The 23,154-nt window shown below is 41.9% G+C and overlaps 1 protein-coding gene across 2 annotated transcripts in view; it reads right to left on the bottom strand.

The window, feature by feature from the left end:
• Nucleotides 1-19,129, bottom strand: part of LOC131130131 (guanine nucleotide-binding protein G(q) subunit alpha) — a 34,008-nt gene extending 14,879 nt beyond the window's left edge. For both annotated transcript variants that reach the window (XM_058074324.2, XM_058074323.2), the window contains exons 1-3: nucleotides 17,960-19,129; nucleotides 2,302-2,486; nucleotides 1,978-2,132 (exon numbers count right to left, since the gene is read on the bottom strand). In XM_058074324.2, coding sequence (XP_057930307.1) covers nucleotides 1,978-2,132; nucleotides 2,302-2,486; nucleotides 17,960-18,095 — 476 coding nt within the window. In that variant the 5' untranslated portion in view covers nucleotides 18,096-19,129. The remainder of the gene's footprint in view (nucleotides 1-1,977; nucleotides 2,133-2,301; nucleotides 2,487-17,959) is intronic.
• Between the last annotated feature and the right edge of the window lie 4,025 nt (nucleotides 19,130-23,154).

The following is a 23,154-nucleotide window of genomic DNA, read 5'->3' as shown; positions in this document are numbered from 1 at the left end:
AGAGTTGCATCAGAAACGAGCATCATCTCTTAGATCTCATGTGTGGGTGTACCTAATGACACAGCCGAAAGTCATAATGAACATTTTCAATGCCGTAAAGTCATGTAAAGTCTCACTTTTGTCAGAAGCTGGCTGCTCCTGCTACTTATAGTCAGGAGCAACTTACATATGTGTTTCTGAACATCTGTCGTTAGGGCCGTCGTTAAGGTATGGGGGTGGTTTTGGCCTTTGTCATAACTTGCATAACAGCTGTGGAGGAATTGTTGTCATTCAGCCACATGGGAGGCTTTTGCAGCATCAAGGCCTTTTGAAGGTCATGCCACAGCATCTCAATAGGATTCAACTCGGGACTTGGACTAGGCTGCTGCAAAGTCTTCATTTGCTTTGGTGGACATGCTGCTGTGTTTTGGATCATTGTCCTGCTGCACAACCCAAGTTGCCTTCAGCTTGAGCTCACCCACAGATGGCCGCACATTCTCCTTCAGCACAATTCATGCTTCCATTGATCACAGCAAGTCTTCCGGGTCCTGAAGCAGCAGACCATCACACTACCACCACCATATTTTACTGTTGCTATGAAATGCTTTTACACCAGACCACTGAGTATTTTCCCAAAGGTGTTGGGGATCATCAAGATGTTTTCTGGCCAAATGGGGACCAGCCTTAATGTTTTGCTTTTGCTTTGCTTTTTGTTCAGCAGTGCTTTTGGTCTTGGAACTCTGCTTTGCAGGCCGTTTTTGCCCAGTGTCTTTCTTACGGTGGAGTCATAAACACTGACCTTAACTGGGGCAAGTGAGGTCTGCACTTCTTTGGACGTTGTTGTGGGGTCTTTTGTGACCTCATGGGGTCATTTTGGTTGGCCGGCCGCTCCTGGGAAGGTTCACCACTGTTCCATGTTTTGGCCATTTGTAAATAATGGCTCTCACTGTGGTTGGCTGGAGTCCGAAAGCTTTAGAAATGGCTTTATAAGCTTTTCCACAGTGACAGTACATTCCAATTCATCCTAATGATGTCATGTTTTAATGGGGGTCAGTTTTTCAGACAGGGGCATGTAGGTTTGGATTTGTTTCTCGCTTCATAAAAAGTTTCATTGAAAAACTGCATAACGTGTTGAGTTGTGGTGTCATTCATAATAGTGACTAATATTTTCATTTGTTTGATGAACTGAAACAAAGTGTGACAAATCAGATTATTTTTTGACTGCTGCCACTTATAATCTGAAGTCACTTTACAGTCCAGACCAGGGGTGGGCAAACTTTTTGCCTCGCGGGCCGCATTGATATGACAAAATTTACGGGGGGGGGGGGGGCAGACCATGTATTTTACACGTAACAGTCCACCTGGTATTATTGTATCTGTAAAATAATAAATAATAATAGCAGATTGCATATCTGCTATTATTATTTATTATTTTATATTTATATTTAAAAAATAATAAAATATTATAATAATTACAATAAAATTAAAATAATAATTATTATATTATTATTATGTAGAATATGCAAATATAACAATAATATTATATATATAATTAATATAATAATTAGCATTAATATAACAATTATAATAATCATAATAGTTCTAATAATAATTATAATAATCTAATAATAATCTATTAATAATAATAATAATAATAATTATTATTATTATGTGCTTGTGTCCCTTTTTTCAGGAACACTTTGTAAACAACAGACCATGTCAAAAACCGAAATTGATAAAACCATCAAAAGGTTGGCTCAGGCCATGATGCCAGGTTGTATGTTGAGTTTAAATGAAATACTTTGGAAAGATTGGGTGGGCCGTATTCAAACACTTGGCGGGCCGGATGTGGCTCCTGGGCCGTAGTTTGCCCACCCCTGGTCCAGACAATAGGGTATATGGAACCATTGTTGCATATTATTAAGCTATAATATGTTCCACTGCTACATGCAAATAAATAGTGTGTTTTTCTCATATATTGGCAGAAGAGAGACGTACTATTTGGTAGAGTCGGAGAGCTGGTACTCTCTCCTGCGGTCATAGGCCTCCTGGATGCCAGGGTCAGACCACAGCGTCTTGATGGCGCCGATGTAGGGCTGATCGAAGGACGAGACCATCTCCACGTCCACCTCGCGCACCAGCTGCGCATTACTCTGAGGGTGACAGCAAAGGTGCAGAAATACCCATGAGTCACAGGTCGATATAGTCGTCTCATTCCTCCGGAGGATCACACTTATTTTACAGGATTGGAGGTAATGAGAACATGAGCGGAAAAGCACACCAAGAAGACACCAGTCAACAGGTGTTGTGTATATTACATACTTTGTTCTGTTCCAACTTGTATGGTATCTTGAGGGTCTCCGTGGCCCGTATCATGGCCTGCATGGACGTGAAGATGTTCTGGTAGACCAGCTTGGTGAAGCCTTTCTTGTCCTCATCCGTGTAACCCGAGCCGTGGATTATTCTCATCTGCTTGATAAAAGTGCTTTTGCCACTCTCGCCGGTGCCTGAGGAAAAAACAACGTGGTTTAGCTTTGGGGGAGAATGATGAGGTACCGGCCAACAGTGCAGCGTGTCCTGGAGGAAAATGCCAATGGATGTTTGTGATGCAGCTCTTCAAGTCCTATTCTTTTCATGTCATTCACGCATTTTCTACCAAAGAAGTATTTATACATTTATTTTTGCCTAATGACGCAAGTGCACACTAGAAGAGGTCATGTTTGGTGCAATAAAGCTGTCAAAACAGCAGAGTTGGCATGCATCTGTCCCATGTAGAAGAGCGCTCCACAGCAAGCAGGAAGTCTCAAAGCATGAAGGAGTGGAGCGTCCACAAGGTTACGCATTTTTTGGACACATGCATGCACACAAACAGTTCAGCTGCAAATGTGAAAATTGACCCTCTGTTATGGGTCAATCATACCTCAGAAGACGTCCACTGAACAGGTCGTGGCAGTGGCACTCACATTTCGTCTGCTGTGCATTCAGACAAATGATCCATACATACTGTAGCATATTGCCACAAAAATTTACCTGCAGGTTAGTAGCCAACGGGTGGGGCTGGTCTGTAAGATGCTGTATTATGTAAGTCGCCAAGGGTCGTTGGGCTCTAACATACTGTATTATGTAAGTAGCCAAGGGTCCAAGAGGATGGTATAGGACAGGGATGGGTAAACTTGTTGATTTGAAAATTTGGTGGTGGGTATAGGTTAGGATATAGGTTTCATGAAAGGGGAACCTCAACACATACGATATTATTGGGATGTATCGCACCATGACCACATATAAATGAGTCTTGTATAAAAAGCTACAAACCTTAAAAGGGGACGTGCACTTTTTGGGGAATTTTGCCCATCATTTCCAACATATTTCTTTCCCTTTTCTGTGCATTATACAGTGAAGAAAATAAGTATTTGAACACCCTGCTATTTTGCTATTTCTCCCACTTAGAAATCATGGAGGGGTCTGAAATTTTCATCGTAGGTGCATGTCCACTGTGAGAGAGATAAACTAAAAAGAAAAATCCAGAAATCACAATGCATGATTTTTTAACAATTTATTTGTGTGATACAGCTGCAAATAAGTATTTGAACACCTGAGAAAATGAATGTTAATATTTGGTACAGTAGCCTTTGTTTGCTATTACAGAGGTCAAACGTTTCCTGTAGTTTTTCACCAGGTTTGCACACACTGCAGGAGGGATCTTGGCCCACTCCTCCACACAGATCTTCTCTAGATCAGTCAGGTTTCTGGGCTGTCGCTGAGAAACACGGAGTTTGAGCTCCCTCCAAAGATTTTCGATTGGGTTCAGGTCTGGAGACTGGCTGGGCCATGCTAGAACCTTGATATGCTTCTTACGGAGCCACTCCTTGGTTTTCCTGGCTGTGTGCTTCGGGTCGTTGTCGTGTTGGAAGACCCAGCCACGACCCATCTTCAATGCTCTGACAGAGGGAAGGAGGTTGTTCCCCAAAATCTCACAATACACGGCCCCAGTCATCCTCTCTTTAATGCAGTGCACTCGTCCTGTCCCATGTGCAGAAAAACACCCCCAAAGCATGATGCTACCACCCCCATGCTTCACAGTAGGGATGGTTTTCTTCGGATTGTACTCTTCATTCTTCTTCCTCCAAACACGCTTATTGGAATTATGACCAAAAAGTTCTATTTTGGTCTCATCTGACCATAAAACTTTCTCCCATGACTCCTCTGTATCATCCAAATGGTCATATGCAAACTTAAGACGGGCCTTGACATGTGCTGGTTTAAGCAGGGGAACCTTTCGTGCCATGCATGATTTCACATCATGACGTCTTAGTGTATTACCTACAGTAACCTTGGAAACGGTGGTCCCAGCTCTTTTCAGGTCATTGACCAAGTCCTGTCGTGTAGTTCTGGGCTGATTCCTCACCTTTCTTAGAATCATTGAGACCCCACGAGGTGATATCTTGCATGGGGCTCCACTCCGATTGAGATTGACCGTCATGTTTAGCTTCTTCCATTTTCTAATGATAGCTCCAACAGTGGACCTTTTTTCACCAAGCTGCTTGGTAATTGCTCCGTAGCCCTTTCCAGCCTTGTGGAGGTGTACAATTTTGTCTCTGGTGTCTTTGGACAGCTCTTTGGTCTTCGCCATGTTACAAGTTAAAGTCTTACTGATTGTATGGGGTGGACAGGTGTCTTTATGCAGCTAACGACCTCAAACAGGTGCATCTGATTCAGGATGATACATGGAGTGCAGGTGGACTTCTAATGGGCAGACTAACAGGTCTTTCAGGGTCAGAATTCTAGATGATACACAGGTGTTCAAATACTTATTTGCAGCTGTATCACACAAATAAATTGTTAAAAAATCATGCATTGTGATTTCTGGATTTTTCTTTTTAGTTTATCTCTCTCACAGTGGACATGCACCTACGATGAAAATTTCAGACCCCTCCATGATTTCTAAGTGGGAGAAATAGCAAAATAGCAGGGTGTTCAAATACTTATTTTCTTCACTGTATGTAACACTAGAAAGGGAGTTTGTTTGAGATAGCTAACAATTATTCGAATAATCCCAATACCTCGATTACAAAAAGTAGTCAAGGAGGTTTTCCACGTTTCGAAAAATTGCTTTATCAACGTGCCTACGTCTCCCACGCGGCGGACGAAGGAGGAAGTGGATGTTTGAAGACACGGGAAGATGGAAGCGGCTAGAAAAAGTGGCAGGACAATGAAAGAGAAGGAAAAGTAAACATGTAGCAGTTTAACGCCGTGCTTCTGGTCGCGGTTGGTGGTGTGGCTGATGGATAAAACAACTCAGCGGTAAGAGGCACACGCCTTTCACCATTGGCACTCATATATGAAGCCGCTATGTTGTGTGGAAAAGTGACTTGTTTGCTTGCGCCGTTTGTGCCATGAACGCCATTGTGATCATGTATTTTTCTCATGGACTTGTTAGTTCATTTATTATTGCCTGACTGAGTAACTAGTGGTGTCATTGGCTTATGTTTTTGTTGTCTTGCCTTGATTTCGGCACTTACACTACATTATGTAAATCAGGGGTGCACACACTTTTTCAACCTGAGAGCGACTTATGACATGACTGAGTCAAAATGATCTATCACCAACTAAAAATTATTTATAAATATATTGATAATTATTTTTATATGTACAGTATATGCTGGTGTACCTTGCATTACTGCATCAACCTATATTGCACAATATAACGACAAGTAAATTTTTTTGTCATTACCTTACTCTGATGACTTGCACTGAATGGAATCAGCCATGGATGCATAGTGAAATTAGCAGTGTGAAAAATGATTTTAGGGATTTTAGGATTTTAGTTCCTTCACCTTTCTCCTTCTCAGCTCGCTCTTCAGAGGCACCTGGGTGTTATAGTTTTTATGAACAGTCCGAAAATGGCGCTCCACATTTTCCTTCTTCGGTAAAGTAATTAAAAAAGTAATTGTAGACAAACGCACTTTGAAAATTACATTGTGAAGAATAAGTCCTACTCCCACTCCGTATGGTAGTGGTAGGTCTTTGGCTTTTTACTTGGGCCAGCTTTTTTCCAGCTTTCCACATTTTTATTCCTTTCTTACTCGCTAGCTTGCAAGAGTTTTGCAGTACTTAGCGCGGTTGCATGCGCAGTGAGCCATGTGTCAGAGAAAGGTCAGGTCAGATGTCATTGTGAGGACGGATGATAACTTTTGCGATCAACCCACAATGCCTTTGCGATCGACCAGTAATGGGCGATTGACGTAATGGGCACTCCTGATCTAAATAATTCAACCAATTGCTCCTTCATTACCTAGTCAAATGTTTTATTTTTTCTTGTGAATTTTTTTATTTCTCTTTAAAACAAGCAAAAATATGTTTATCCGATTACTCAATTAATCAACAAAAATTTCAGTAGAATACCTGGTTACTAAAATATTCAATAGCTGCAGCCCTAATTTCAACTATGAAGCCCTCTAAAAAAAACCTCTACCAAGATTGCAAAGTTTGATATCCATAATACATTATAATACATTAACACATACGCTGATGATAACAGGTAATAGTTGCAGTATCCTGCCATATTTGGATGATTTAAAACACTAGCCAAACTTCTTTTCTAGGCACAGTGACACACATACATGCGAGTTCCGTCAACAACACGGCAGCGACAAAGCTTCCAAAGTCGGCTCTCCTTGGGATGGCCGTGTCTTCCGGCACAAAGTGCTCCAGTCCTCATGTCAAAAATGCTCACCGCAAACCAGCAGCTTGTTGAGTCTTGGTAGCCAAATGGAGAGCTAGCAATCCACTCTTCCGTCGTGTTAGTCGGCCAGATAAAAAAAGTTTTGGTGTTAGCTGTTAAATTAATATAAAATAATAATATTGTTCTAGCTTGGTTCATATACAAGTCACATGGAAATGGAACACACAACAACCAGGCGCTGAACATAAGATTAAGATTACATAAGATTATTTCCAAATGCCCGCATGTCATGCTGGGTAGTCCAGTTGCAACAACAATATAAACCATGATAACTGAAACACAATCAGGACCACGGTATGTGTATGTTAACTTCTCCTTGTTTACTTCTCTGACCACCTCCATCAACATATTTTGCAATCAAGCAAAATCGCAAAACAAAACCCAACAAAATGTTGGGTGAAAGAGAACCACAAGCTACCCAGCATGCCTTGCAGCATGCGTATTGCACATACTGTTTGTTTGTAGGTAATGACTTTGTGCTTCATGTGTGTTCACATGTGTTTTTTGAATGGCATTTTTGTACATGCCAGGGATTCCATCTGACTGTTTTGACAACTCAAGCGTGCCACAATAGCACTGTAAGTCACCGGTTACTTTCCATGTTAAAAGGTTTAAAAAAAGGAATGTGGAAATGCTGGGTGGGCTGGATTAAGATGCTCGGCAAGCCTCGAAAAGAATAACTAACCCTACGACATAAAAACAGATGAAAAGAGGCAGCTATGGATGCACGTCATGGGACGCACCTATTCCCACTCCACGTCCATCATGTGAGCGACATATGACAGAAAAGCAGAGGCGAGATGACTGCATCGTCCCAGTGCCTGCATGGTGGTATTTCTCACGGTCAAGCTGCAGTACATTCCTGGCAGCTACTCTTTGGGGCTCATGCTAGTTCCTATGGCAACCCCTGGTTCCAGACTCATAAATACATGTCAGAAAGCACTCGGGGAGAGGCTTCCTCATGTCTCCATGGAGGCAAGGCAAACATGCAACGCTAGTCACAATGGGTTTTCCCCCTGCAGCCGCTTTTCACTGAGGTCACAGAGGTGACAGTACTGTACATGATAACAGACTTATTCATGCAGACTTACAATGTGCTGTAGTGTATGCCATCTGTACATCTGTACAGTAGAGGTTGTTCAGAACCCCAAACTGGGAACGTAAATGAATTATTATGCAACAGTTGTTCACCATGAACTCTCCAATTAAAGCTTTTCTTATAGTGTCCGCTGTGTGCTCTATGAACATAAATAAACGGCAGTCTCTACATTGTTCAGAGAGACTGGCATGAGCAGCTGCGGCTGTAGGTAACCTCCAGATGGAGAGCATGTCTTAAAATGTTGGTTGCCCTACTTGGTGAAAAAGTTGTGCATGTTATTTCTAATAAACTCAGCAGCACTATTACAACGTTTCTGTTGAATATGTGATGTGAAAGACCCGGTGGTCAAAAAGAGCCATGCCGTCCTTTCCACTTTCTCATGCGCTCCAAATCAGTTGTTTGAATCTGCAAACACAGGTGTGTATTTACAGCAGTGATGGACATATAAAGTGCTTCTTTGAACCAAAATAAAACTGGACTAGACTTATTACCTTACATGAGTAATTATTATCATGTATTATTCCATTTTCTTATTTTTCGTTAATAACGCATCTATCTACGCCGATGATATTCAACTATACATTTCTACCACCTCCATCACCTCCAATATCTACTCCACCCTCACCACTGCTTAGCTGATATCAAAACTTGGATGCAACAAAATTTTCTCAAACTAAATAGTGACAAAACAGATATTATCATCATCGGTCCCAAAAACACCACAACGCCCACCCATAATTTCCATCTTCAATTTGACAGCGCCACCCTCACTCCATCCCCGCTCATCCGCAACCTTGGTATCCTCCTGGACCCCACCCTTTCATTTGAACCCCACATCAAACAGTTAACCCGGACTGCATTCTTCCATCTTAAGAACATAGCCCGACTCCGTCCATCACTTACATTCTCTGCCGCTGAATCCCTGATCCATGCATTCATCACCTCCAGAATGGACTACTGCAACAGCATTCTCTACGGTACACCTTCCAAAACCCTCAACAAACTACAATATATTCAGAACTCCGCTGCCCGCCTCCTCACCTCCACCCGCTCCCGTGAACACATTACCCCTGTCCTCCAAAACCTCCACTGGCTTCCCGTCCCCAAACGCATTCACTTCAAAATTCTTCTCATCACCTACAAAGCCCTCCACGATTTGACCCCCCCATATCTCTCAGGCCTGCTCCATCCACATAATCCCCCGCGTCCCCTTCGCTCCTCAGACTCAAACCTCCTGGCACTCCCCTGTAAGACCAAGCTCCGAACCTAGGGAGACAGAGCCTTCTCCATCGCTGCCCCCACTCTCTGGAACTCTTTGCCCCATTCACTCCGTGCTTGCCCTGACCTTCCCACCTTCAAAAAACAACTCAAAACCCACCTCTTTAAATCTGTTTTTAATGTTTAACCTTTGATACCTGACTGCTGTGCCCCACCCCGCTTTTACTCATGTTTTAACTGTACTCATGTTTTTACTCATGTATTAACCAATGAATGTTGTATTTTGGTGTGTCTTTTATTCTGTTTACTTGTTTTATTCAACTTCATTCTTTTGTAAAGTGTCTTTGAGTATCTTGAAAAGCGCTATACAAATAAAATGTATTATTATTATTATTATCTATCATTAGTCCAACAGCGCCTGAAATAAGCAGCACCTTAGAGGAAGGAAGCCATGGAACACATCCAGTTTACTGGGAGGGGCTAGCTAGAGGCCCAAACTGCCATTTGACTGGTGATTTACATGAAGATCAATAACCAGGAGCAGAGTGTGACACATCCACCTTGCAAAGTAAAGAGAGAGGGGGTGTGAGGAAGAAAGTGTGCCCTGAGTAAATGATTCCCTAACACTCCCCCGAGCACCTCAAACAGGAAGCTACTTGGATGGCCACTTCAGCTCAGCGCTGGGGGGCTTTTTCTCACTGGATTAGGAAGCAAATGCTGGAAGTGGCCCGTTTTTGCCCGCTGGAACTTTTCCAAAGACATTTTCAGGACATGAACATTTGCTTCAAGGAATCCAAGCCGGAAATGACCCCTTGATAGGAGCAGGTTCCATGCCTTTCACACAAATGTATGCTCTTTTTGAGGCGCACAGCTGAAACAGACCTTGCCTTCGGTTATTAACAAGTATATGTTTGCAGAACGCATGAATATTTGTTCCCGCCCATGTTGACAGTATTAAAAAAAACCTACAAATCATACCTTTGAGCTAGGCTTTTGAACAAACAAGTCAATATTCGCTATGTCAGCAGTCATTGGAACAGCGACTAACCCCACATCAAATACTTCACTAGCTACAGGATGGTGTCGCTAAAATACAACTTAAGCCTCAATTACACACCGCTCCACACCACTAGCATAAATGGCGACAGCTGGCTCCACCCCCTATGGCAGAGCTTGAGGTGAACCCCAAAACAAATGTTAACGGTCGAGCTGTAATTGGTGGACTTTTCTTCAGGCATCATTTCCTTTTTGGGGAGGCGTGGTAAAAGTAGGCCATAACAAAAGAAACAATGGAGTAAGTAGAGGAGAGTTTGAGCCTGTTGGGTGGCCAAAAAAACAGCGAACCGGGGCATGTTAACTGAGGTACCTAACAACGACCTCAACCCAGCCCAGCCTATTAGTGGATGACATGCGTGTGCATATCTTAAAACCTTCCTCCAATGAGTAACCTTCTGCAGGCTACACTCCTCCATGCTTTTCCACTTCCTGCTCACGGTGGAGCATGTTAATACATGGGAAAGATGCACTTCTGCCGCCTTGTATCCATTTTTACTGCTAAACACTGCACCAAACATGAGCTCTGCTATTGTGCAATTGTGTCATCAAGTAATTTTGCCCCTTGTGCAAAAAGACGAAATCCTGCGTATCAATAGGTCTTCGGTAGCGACTAAGTTAATAATGGTCAGGAGGCGTGCCACTGTACACAAATAAAACTAATACCTACAAGTTGTATACCCACTTGACATGAAATGTCATCATACGTGCGTGTGTGTATTGTCTGTGGGGACATCCACACCCAAGACTTTTAATATCTACTATGATGTCATACCCATTCCTTCATGCATTCAATTGTCATTTGGGGAATAGAAAAACTGCACGTGCCCTGCCGTTGACCCACAGGGTTGTGTAGGTGTGGGACACCAACAACTACGCAGGTACCGTACGTATTTAGGTTGACCTAAGAAAGAAAACTATTGGAATCTACCGGTACAATAGGAGACTAAGCAAATGGATGTCTTGGCCACAGACATGAGAATGGCTGATGGTATTGTTTCAGACACGGCAGTTTGGTGACATAGTTTTCCTCAGCAGAGACTCTTTGAGACACTAATCCCTTCTGCTACGTCTTCTTCCAACAGACCATGCGGTATGAGGTTTGTCACAAAGATGAGCTACAAGGCTGTACACACTGCCACCTACTGTACGGCTACAATCAGACAGCCCCGTTATGATGTATGATGAAGGGCAAACAGGAAGTGCCAACCATATTTGTCCACCACAGGTAAATGAATGTGTGGGAAATACTGGAAGACTGTAGTTACTGTATGTCGCTGCTGTGGCACACTGCTTAGCGCCAATGATGACGTTAACAACATGACAACACATCAACATAAGCAGACAGCTTTTTCAGTGAAACAACACTTTTGAAGCTCAGACTTTGCATTTTTTTTTATTTTGGCGGTCATCCACGATCCTTATGTGAAAAATGAACACACATCGTTCCCTTCTCCATGTATTCCAAAGAGAGAAAAACAGCCAGCATGAGGGGGCCAAAAATGGACATAATGGGACATACCTATTTAGACTATAAAGACCTAAATAACAACACCTCCAAAAACAGGCAACCAATACCCATTTGCATAACTGACGTGTATATGATGCACGCTATTGTTATTGTAGCAGCTAACAACAAGAACTATTTTTGTGGCGTAGCGACACAATGCCTCAGGCTACTACAGACAGGTAACACTGGAGCTGCTCCAGTGTTGTTTGTGGGTTAGTAAAAGTTACCGCTAGGTTACAAATCATGCCTGGCTGGCACGTGTATTGTAGAAGGTTGTGGCAATAAGCCCCAAAGTTGGTCAACTTTGACATCGCAACTGACGCAAGCAGTGAATACCAGCTCTCAACGTAGACCTGACATCGCCAGGAAGACTCTGCAAGATGCTTGTTTGCTCTCAGCATTTCTCAGCAATGGGGAGTACATGTCTTGTGCCAAAAACACAGCCATCCCAATACTCTTTCTCTGCTGCTGCTGCTGATGGTAGTGTTACTTCCCCTCTATGGGCTAAGTGAAATCTGCACCCAGGAAGGAAGTCCCATTAATGTTTAAAACAATCAAAATGCAGATGTACACTGTAAGTACTACATGTTATCATGAATGTACCTGTTACTGCCTGGTCTCGTGGATATAAAACCATAAAACCTTGTTAGTTTTTGTTCTTTTTTAGAGGGCAATATACATTAGTCGAAGCATATGTGTCCCATTACATCCATTGTTAGCTCCCTTATGCTTTCTCAGAGCATTCAATTGATCACAACTGGACTGATCAGGTTGCCTTAGAACAGGGGTCAGCAACCCGCGGCTCCAGAGCCGCATGTGGCTCTTCAGCCTCTTTGTTGTGGCTCCCTTTGCATTCATTCATTCATTAATTTTCTACCGCATATCCTCACAAGGGGTGCTGGAGCCTATCCCAGCTGTCTTCGGGCGAGAGGCGGGGTACACCCTGGACTGGTCACCAGCCAATCACAGGGCAGATATAGACAAACAACCATTCACACTCACATTCATACCTATGGACAATTTGGAGTTGCCAATTAAGCTAGCATGTTTTTGGAATGTGGGAGGAAACCGGAATACCCGGAGAAAACCCACGCATGCACGGGGAGAACATGCAAACTCCACACAGAGATGGCCGAGGGTGGGATTGAACTCAGGTCTCCTAGCTGTGAGGTCTGCGCACTAAACACTCGCCTGCCGTGCAGCCGCTCCCTTTGCAATGCTTGAAATTTTTTAAACACCCGAGTGGGGAAAATGCATGTCTTTGTAATCCAACTTTGTGTGAGACCATGAATGCATCCTGACTGAGTTCTGACTGGTGATTGGATGAGCAGACAGGATGCTATTCAGTTCTCTCTCACACAGGTAAACATGAAGGAAAATAAGTAATACTTTCCCAGAGCTATTTGACAATTCTAAAAAATACATTTGAGATAACTTAAAAAAACTGCTGCATGGGAACTTGTTTGCGATGTAAACAAATCAAGTAAGTTTACACGTACATTTATGTAAGTTTATCGTCAATACTAGCAAGAGTACTACAACTTGTCTTCTTATCTGAACTACTTTGATACCCCCAAATTCCCTCCAATGTTGTTTTAAACATACTATGTTTTGCGGCTCCAGGCTATTTTTCTTTAGTGGGCAAGGGGGTAAAATGGCTCTTTTCATAGTAAAGGTTGCCGACCCCTGCCTTAGAAGATGTTATTTTCTCTCTGTTTTCTTACGTTTGCTTTTCCTTGACCTTCGTTGTCTTGCCACTTTTTCTAGCCGCTTCAACCTTCCCGCGTCTTCAAACACCCGCTTCCTTCTTCGTTCTCTGCGTGCGTGACGTAGGCATGTTGGTGACGTAAGAAATTATTCGAAACAATTCTTAACTACTTTTTGTAATGGAGGTATGGGTATTGTCCAAATGATCACTGTAGCCCAAATTTAATGACATGTGACTACAAAGCAAGCGGACTTGCACTGCTTTGACAGGAGCTGCTCTCCATCCATCTTCCATCTGGGAAAATCCAGCCTACTTTACAGCTGGAATGATTTTCCTCCGCTCAACAGATGAAACCACTAAATGTCCTTTGCATGGGCACTCTGGCATTTCACACAACAAGACCTCCTTAGGGCAATCCTCCACGGTCCTTATGTGACACATGGACACACGTCTGCCTCTTTCCTGTGTGTTCTAAACGTATACACACAGGTCAAAAAGGCAGGTCATTAACTCATCCAATCCCAGCCACTTTTCAGAAGACATCATAACAAGGCCATTTTTGACCGTTTGGACTGATATTCCGAGGTACACCGAATATTGTGTTCATGGAACGTACCAAAACAAAGATTAGACTCATCTTTCAGCAGCAAAAAAAGTTTTTGTTTCTGTTTTTTCCCCCCCATTCTTTAGTAATCAGCAATGGACCATGAATAAGTTTCAGGAAAATATTGGTTCCGACTAGAAAGGGAGAAAAACAGCTTTTTGTGATATACACATTTCAAGCATCACTTTCACTTGACTGACACCAACATAGCCATATGTAATTAGCCCAATATCCAAACCAAAAATGCTTTACGTTAAAAAAGGCTTTTATATACAAATATTACACCAACAACTAACACTAACTAACCGTTTTTGGGTTTTTTTTTTTCCATTTTTTACAATTCTGTTTAGTTTTTACCAGCATAGAATGTGCTTTTTGACCTGGTGAATAAATGAATTACTTCGTAAGTGATCACTCTTTTGTGGTTTCAATCCAGCCTATGAGTATCAATAATTGCAAACTGTACTTATTCTTGGCCTAAATGAAGCATTTTTAAGCATCAAATTGTGAAATTAAATAAAATACAAACACAAGGCAGAGGCAGCGTGGTAATTGTGAATGTAGTACTGTATTCCATATTGGCCACTCGTTGTCTAGTTACTGTGACGCTGCTGCAGTAGAAGCTTTATTTAGGTCTTGCATAGCTTATTTCCTCAGATTCTGTCTACTATGCTGGTTAATACCAGTGCAAAGCACAGGCAAGTATGCGGTCCAGGAAAAGACAAAGTCTTATCAGTCAGGTCTAGAACCAATGAACCACCATAAATGTTATGTTGAAGGAAGGGTTCCAACCTCATAGTGAAACTGAAGGATGTAGAGCAAGTCGGGCCTCTGGAGGGGTTACATTGGAATGAATGGCAGGGAATACCACCTTGCCTTGCAGCACACTTCATCCTAATCAACATTGTTCCTCCAGAGGATGGTACAGCAGACAGCAGGAAGGTTGCCAGTAAACAAACAATGCTTGCAATCACTCCTGCAAACTCTCCCACAGTGAGACTCATGTTCACTTTGTCTACAGTTTCCTGTCTCCAAAACACCAATTAGTATTTTTGGGGACGGTACCTTGTAATAACGGCCACTTAGCTTGGAAACTCATAAGGCAGGAGATTAGTAACAGGTGTGCAGCATTTACTGCACAGTGGAAAAAGGCCATTTGTATCATTTGTGTTTTGCAACGGCAGGCCATGCAGCGTTGTCACGTGGCAATGATACAAGGCATCAATACCGCACAAAAAGGCAGTAAAACCAGGCCCGGCATGACATAGTGAGCGATGTTGCATATTGCAGATGAATACCATTAATACAAAAGCACAAAACCCACTTCATGCTCTTTCTTCCACCACATCGCCACCTATACGCCTGAATTCCACTTTTGCTTGGAACTTGGAACCAGCATTACGTAACTTCTAGTTCCAAACACCGCTGGAAGCTGCCTGAATGGCAATTGTAACCCCAACTGCATCATTAACACTTCATAATCAATATCCATCTGGTGACATCCACCATTGAAATAAAATACATCATGCCAACCACACTTACTGCTTATTTGCTTATTTATCCACAAAGCCACCCTCCCTTCCTGATCACTACACACCATTTGTCCACCAGGACAGGACCTCCAAACGTCTTGGGCACTCCGCTTTCCTCCCGCAGTGCACAAACATGCTTATGTTGGTCCATATGTGCCCTGCCATTGGCTGGCCACCAGTCCAGGGTGTATACTGCCTCTTGTCCACAGTCAGCTGGGATAGGCTCCAGTATACCCCCGCCAACCTGAGTGAAGTTACCCCCTCCCCCACCTCACTCTACAAATAGTCTCATTTTTTAGTGGTAGGTTTGTGCTGTTTTGTGCAGTTAAAATGAACGTTTGAGCTACTTTCGTTTTTTAGTTATTAACAATTAAAATTTTGGCCTACTACATAATCAGCCCCCCAACATGTTCAGAATTATTAAATAGGCCAAAACTTAAATTAACTCAAAAGCAAAAGCAATACAAATTGATTTCAGTCAGTCCAGTTTAATTGCCCAAAACTGCACTAACCTAGCACAAAAAAATGAGACTACTTTGGTTTCATTCCGAGCATGTCGGGGGGCTGGCTGACCTTTGGTTGACCTTTGTAATAAACTGTAATAACTCAAAAATCAACGTTCATTTTAACTGCACAGAACAGCACTAACGTAGCGAGACTATTTGACCAAAGTTTTGAGTAAGGTGGGGAGCCAACTTCACTCAGGTCCCCCGCAACCCTATTGAGGATTAAGTGGCATAGAGAATGGCGGGATGGATATACAGTACAGTGGAACCTGAGTTTTCGTACCCCCTGGTTTTGGTAGAATTCGATTTTCAACAAAAATGATTGCTCTAATAAACAAAGCATGGATCTAAAAACTTGTTGGGGGTGTTTTAATAGCAGCCTTTCTGGGCCATGATGTACATCAATTACCTGCTTCTTTTTACCTCTTTACAACACAGAGAAAAGACAAAAGATGGGCACAATTCCAAAAAAGAGCACTTTAGAATACTAAATAAACTGGCGGGTAACTTGGCTTCAGGCAAAGGTCTTTTTTTTCTTGTATATTTACAACATTTTTTCCTCGTAAATGTGTGACATTATTCTCCTAACTTCAAACTTTTTTTCTCGTAAATGTACAAATCTTTTCTTGTGGCTGTACAAGATTATATAAATGTGCAAATCGCTGATTATTTTAATACTCAGGCCTAACAGACATTGCCTGAGGCAGCTATGAAAAGTGGGGGCTTATGTGACCTTTGGCAAAGGTCATATTTTTTCTCATAAATTTACAACTTTTTTCTCATAAATGTAGGACATTATTCTCAGAAACTCCCAACCTGTTTTCTCATTTTTTTTCTTGTAGCTGTATAACTTTATTCCTTGTAACTGCATGACTTACGTAAATGTACAACTTTTTTTCATACAATTGCGAGAAGAGTCAATTTTAGTCTCAAAAACTTATGTGACCTTTAACCTTGGGATAAGGTAATATTACGATTTTTTTATCGTAAATGTACAACTTTTTTCCTCGTAAGTGTACAACATTATTCTTGTGAATGTACTATTTTTTCTCTTAAACATATGGCATTTTTCTCGTGAATTTACAGCTTCTTTTCTCTGAAATTTACCACTTCAGTTTTTTCTCATGAATTGGCGGTAATAAAACCTATGAAAGCTTTGGCCAAGGTAATAATACGGCATTCTTGTAAATGTACACATTTTTTCCTCAAAATGTACACATTTTTTTCTCAAAAGTGTGTGACATTTTCTCATGAATTTGCACCTTTTTTTTGTAAACATATGACTAAATTTACAGTAGAGTTGGGTGAGATGGCCCTTAGCATATATCACGATATGATAATATAAAATTTAATTTCAGCAGAGTCTGAGCTACAAGTTGTGAAAAAAGATTTTATTGTGGAAATCTCAGAATATTTTTATACTTGGTTGTAACAGCTATGAAAAGCCAGGACTTATGTGACCTTTGCCCTTAGGCAAATAACAAACATTATTCTCATATATTTCCAACTTTTTTCTCTGAAAGCTACGATTTCTTTTTCTCGCGACTATACCACTTTCTCATAAATTTATGCCTTAATTCTTGAAATCTCAATTTTTTTTCAACGTGGCCCTGAAACGTCAGTTGGTTTTCTATGCTGTAATTCTGAACATGTTCAATTTATGAACATTGAATCCTACCCAAACCACGATAAACGAGGGATCGCATTGTCTATCAAATGTTTTTGTTCATAATCCTGAGCGTGTGGAACGGATGAAGTGGATTTTCCATGATTTACTACTGGAACAATTGTAGTTGTCGTCTGCCCTGACTGGAAGAGATGCGCAGTGAAACCAGTAAAACGAGTGGATTTCTATGAACAGCTTCTAGTGTCTATCCAGGTCTATCCAAAGAGCATCCAATGTGCTGTGAACTCAACTCAAAAGGCAGGTCCGACTGCCGGATGTGTCTGACGGGCCAGCAGTCGACTGTTTTGTCAAGAAGAGGAAGAAGATGATGCAGGCTCTTACCCAGCAGAAGAAGCTTCAGCTCCCTTCTAGAATCTCTTTTGTCCCGCCGGAGCTGCTTCTCGATCTCCGAGTTGATCCTTTTGGACTCCTTCGCCTCTTCACTCAGGCAACAAGCCATCATGGAGTCAAGAGTCATCACCGCATCAGACCAAACAGCACTGACACACTACTACTACTACTACTACTAGTAGCAGTAGCAGCACTGCTAGTACTACTACTACTACTACTACTACTACTACTAGGCAAGCTCCCGGTGGGTGCCAATGTAATCCTCTCTTGGAGCTTTCCTGCAGGTCCAATGGAGCTCGCTACTTTGCTCGTTGAACTGACAAATATTTGACAGCTAAGACTTAAGTCGTATGCAAATTGTCAGTGTGCAAAGCCTGCCTGAAGATTGGAAAAAAGTAAAAAGCGACGTTCCCACTTGCAAAATGCTGGGAAGACCACTTTCCTTCCAAAAACAGCGAAAATGAGTTTGGGTGATTGTGGCTAGCTTGTTCGCTAAAAGCAGCTAATGTTATAACAAGCTAACGTGGAGGTGGGGGGTGTCAAATCAGATTCCCTGTATGACTTTTAATCAATCCCCCCGCCACGAAGCTTAACTAAAAAGAAAAGGTTGTTTTTTTTAATAAAACGCCACAGGCTGCGTCCCAGAGACACAGCGGGACATTGCTGGCCGCCTCCGCCACATTTGATCCGAGCTTCCTGCAGGCTTAGCCTCCCCGACGCCGACACTGCCCACCCGTGTACCGCTGGTAACAAGCGGCTTGCAGCACGTCCATCTACCCGCACTCACACGTCGAGGATCTCCCGGTGTCAGACGCTGATTAAAATGTCAGCCATTAACTATGACAACGCACACAGGAGCCCGATGCGTCCCCGGTGGGGGACTGGGGTGGCTAAATGGACGAGCTAAGGCTTTGCTAGCTAGGTTAGCTTAGCTCGCCATCCATGGAATTGCAGTCAATTCCCAAAAAAGCGCTAACTGACAGAGGAACGTCATTTCTCCCAACGAGCTGCCGCCAAGTAAACCTTACAACGTCAAATAGTGCCAATCAAATAGGCACTTGAAGCCAGGACGAGTCATCGTTTCTGGTGTGTGGTTTTTTTTCCTTGTGGAATAGCGATCCACGTCTTGCCAGGAGTGGCGCTGCCCCGTGACGTCACGTGTAACGTTCAGGTTTTGCTCATGTAATATTAAGGCTTATAATATTTTCATCTCTCAAATTCCCGACTTTATTCTCATAATATTCCTTTTTTGTAAATGTTTGAGTTATGACTTTGTTCTCGTAATGGTAAGAGCTTTTTCATAAATTTACAACTTTATTATTGTATTTATTTATTATTTATAACTATTATTTTACATTTTATGACTTTATTCTCTCTTAATGTGAGTTTTTTTTCTCATAGGTGTATGATAATATTTCAATTTTTCTGTAATGAATTAACTGGTTAACGGAATTTTCCTTTAACTGCGGTAATATTTTTGAGGCCGGATTCACGTGCGATCCACGGTGCACGAGTGGTTAGCGCGCAGGCCACGCACTAGGAGACTTCCGTTCAATTTCTGTGTGGAGTTTGAATGTTCTCCTCGGTTTTTTCCGGGTACTCCAGCTTCCTCCCCCATTCCAAAACCATGCCATAGGTTAATTGGCCACTCCGAACTGTCCAGGTATGAATGTGGGTGGGAATGTTAGTCTGTATGTGCCCTGAGATTGGCAAGCATTTTAATCGATTGACAGCCCTAAATATTATTTAAAAAATTGGGTTGAAAATATATGACATTATTCTCTTAATATTGTGAGTTTTTTCATAAATATGTGACCTCTCTACTAGGTGGCCAGGGTGCATGTACATGTGCTTCACCTACAAACCAAACAATGTTAACAATGTTTCAGTTCATGATAAAAAAAATGTGAGTAAGAAGTATTTGAAGGTTTTTCTTGCTTTTCATGAGCAAGCCGTAAAGACAAAGAAAAACAAAAGAAAGCCGTGAACCAGAAGGCGACAGGACCAACGAGGCCTCCAAAGCCTTTATGCTTGAGCCAAGTGACACATCGTGGATCTTTACTGTCACTGCAGGGAGGACGCACCCTGATGACGTCACGGGCCCATGCTCCCGGCTTGATCTTGGCACAGAAATCCAAGTAAGCGCCTTCAAGTGTCCAATGGAGTCAGTGGGTGTTGCTGCTGGTTTCACGGGTGACATTCTGGCTTCTTCTCGGCCGCTTCAACCACCGACACAAACACAAGTAGGACGAACGTGAAGACATATAAATATTACTTGGACGTGAAGAAGTATTAGGCAGAAGTGAAGAAATATTATTCTAAATGTGATGACGTCATACATCCGCCTTTGTCGTTTCGTGTGTCGTGTTTGACAGGCATTTTTTTTCAGTCCTTTGACAAAATGGCTTCTTGTTTGAGTCCCGTTCGTCATAGGTTTAGTTCAGATTTGATTGGTGAAAACTAACAAATAACAACGTTTAGCCCAGGAATATTTCCAGTTGTTCCTCAGAAACATACAACTTTATTCTCATAAAGTTATGAGTTATTATGAGGTTTTTATTGGAAATGTATGACTTTATTGGTATTATAAGGTTTTTCTGATAGCTTTATTGCTTTATTCTTGTAATATGTGTCATGATCTGTGTGTTGTCGCTCTGCTTTTGCCCTTGTTGCCACCTTTGTTTTGTACATTTTCCTGTGTGCACACTCTTGGTTGAATAAATATTTTTGTTCATGTCCTGCCTCCGCATCTTGGGTTCCGGACCAGTTCACTACTTACTGACAATATGACCATTCCATTTTTTTCCTCAAAAATGTATAACTTTAGTTTTGTAAATGTAAGACTTTATTTTTGTAACATTACAAGTTATTTCCCATATCGTCATTTATCATTTTATTCTCGAATTTATGACTATTTTTGTCCTGAGAGTAGGTAAAACCTGGAGGAGATGCTAGAAGAGTGGAGGTTTGCCCTGGAAAGGAGAGGAATAAAGATTAGCCGCAGCAAGATGGAATATATGTGTGTGAATGAGAGGGACCCAAGTGGAAGAGTGAGGTTACAGGGAGAAGAGATACAGAAGGTGGAGAATTTTATGTACCTGGGGTCAACAGTTCAGAACAATGGAGATTGTGAAAACATGTCAACATGTCGGGTGCTGGTGCCATCCACTACAAATGTCATATTTTGCTCATTTTGCTTTCACAAATGGAACAATTGGGAGATAATTCCTAAGATTATCCACCACATGTGAGCAGAATTGATCTGTCATGTCAGAGACCCTGTAATAGTTCAGAGAATGAATGGATTGAAATTCCACTGCGGTGGTGTCCCAACTCAAACATGGAGGCCATGTTATGTCCAGAATGAAGGTGTTTCATTATGAGAACTCATAAAGGTGTATGATGTTTCCTTTATGACAGATAAATCATTGACGCCAGCCTGTTTCCCACAGCAGCCGGTCACAGGGGACAAAGTCTCTTCTCTTGCCGGAAAGCGACCAAAGAAAGACTGACGGGAAAATGATCATCACATGCGGACACCTTCTGCACACGCCCTCTCACTGTCTTCGCATTCCCCTTGGCACCTTTCTTTCTCTTCTTTTTATTTTCCTTTTCTTTTCCCCAATGCCACACCCTCTCGTCGTGTCGTATCATCTCATTATTCACTATTTTCATTTTGCATCCCTGGAGTCTATTCAGTGTTCTTTAAAGGGAGCCATCCAATGCACACACACACACACACACACACACACACTTGGTTTCCATGGCAAAGGAGATCTCAGGTGATCTGAACATGGGAGGCAAAGAGAGCCCAGACAAACCGGTTCTGCTGGCAGAGACAAAAGAAGAAGAAGGAGTGACAAAGTGCCTACTGTACATTTCTGTGAAACATGTCAGTAGATGCTTCCTAGCATAGCCTGGGATTAGTCTACATGGCTTTGTGGACTTTGTTGAATCGCGTATGAAGCACAGCGCGTCCTCACATTCCAATCAGGTCACACCAAAAGCCAAGCGTAGAAAAGCAAGACAGCAAACCATGTCAATCCAATGAAACTTCCTTTGGCCCCATGGCGGGTTATTTGGCAGCCACCATCAGTGGCAAAGTCCATTTCACAGAACCACACAGCACAGGACAGACTAGCTTGCATTACCAATTCATCAGCCATTACTTCATCATTAGTTCCTCAGTAACTACTCTAAAAGTGGGTACTTTAGTCATTACTTCCTTGTTAGTTCCTCAGTAACTACTCTAAAAGTGGGTACTTTAGTCATTACTTCCTTGTTAGTTCCTCAGTAACTACTCTAAAAGTGGGTACTTTAGTCATTACTTCCTTGTTAGTTCCTCAGTAAGTACACTACAGGTATGTGCCTTAGTCATGAGTTCCCCAGTAGTTCCTCAGTAACTACTCAAAATCTAGGTGGTTGAGTTCCTCCGTAACTATTCATTAGTTCCTCATTAGTCTTTCATTAGTTCCTCAGTAACTACTCTAAATGTATGTGCCTTAGTCATTAGTTTCCCATTAGTTCCTCAGTAACTACTCAAAATCTAGGTGGCTGAGTTCCTCCGTAACTATTCTATTCATTAGTTCCTCATTAGTCTTTCATTAGTTCCTTAGTAACTACTCTAAATGTATGTGCCTTAGTCATTAGTTTCCCATTAGTTCCTCAGTAACTACTCTAAATCTAGGTGGCTGAGTTCCTCAGTAACTATTCCACTCATTAGTTCCTCATTAGTCTTTCATTAGTTCCTCAGTAACTACTCTAAATGTATGTGCTTTAGTCATTAGTTTCCCATTAGTTCCTCAGTAACTACTCTAAATCTAGGTGGCTGAGTTCCTCAGTAACTATTCCACTCATTAGTTCCTCATGAGTTCCTCATTAGTTCCTCATTAGTCTTTCATTAGTTCCTTAGTAACTACTCTAAATGTGTGTGCCTTAGGCATTCGTTTCCCCTTAGTTCCTCAGTAACTACTCTAAATCTAGGTGGCTGAGTTCCTCAGTAACTATTCCACTCATTAGTTCCTCATTAGTCTTTCATTAGTTCCTCAGTAACTGTTCCACTCATTAGTTCCTCATTAGTTTTTCATTAGTTCCTCAGTGACTACTCTAAATGTACAGGTAAGGGCCAGAAAATTAGAATATTTTCATAAACTTGATTTATTTCAGTCATTGTGTTCAAAAGGTAT

This window comes from Doryrhamphus excisus, linkage group LG4, assembly GCF_037039965.1.
Source record: "Doryrhamphus excisus strain RoL-2023G ecotype Guam linkage group LG4, RoL_Dexc_Guam_v1.1, whole genome shotgun sequence".
NCBI lineage: Eukaryota > Metazoa > Chordata > Actinopteri > Syngnathiformes > Syngnathidae > Doryrhamphus > Doryrhamphus excisus.
Note: the sequence above shows the minus strand (reverse complement) of the source record. Positions and strands in the feature narration are given on the sequence as shown.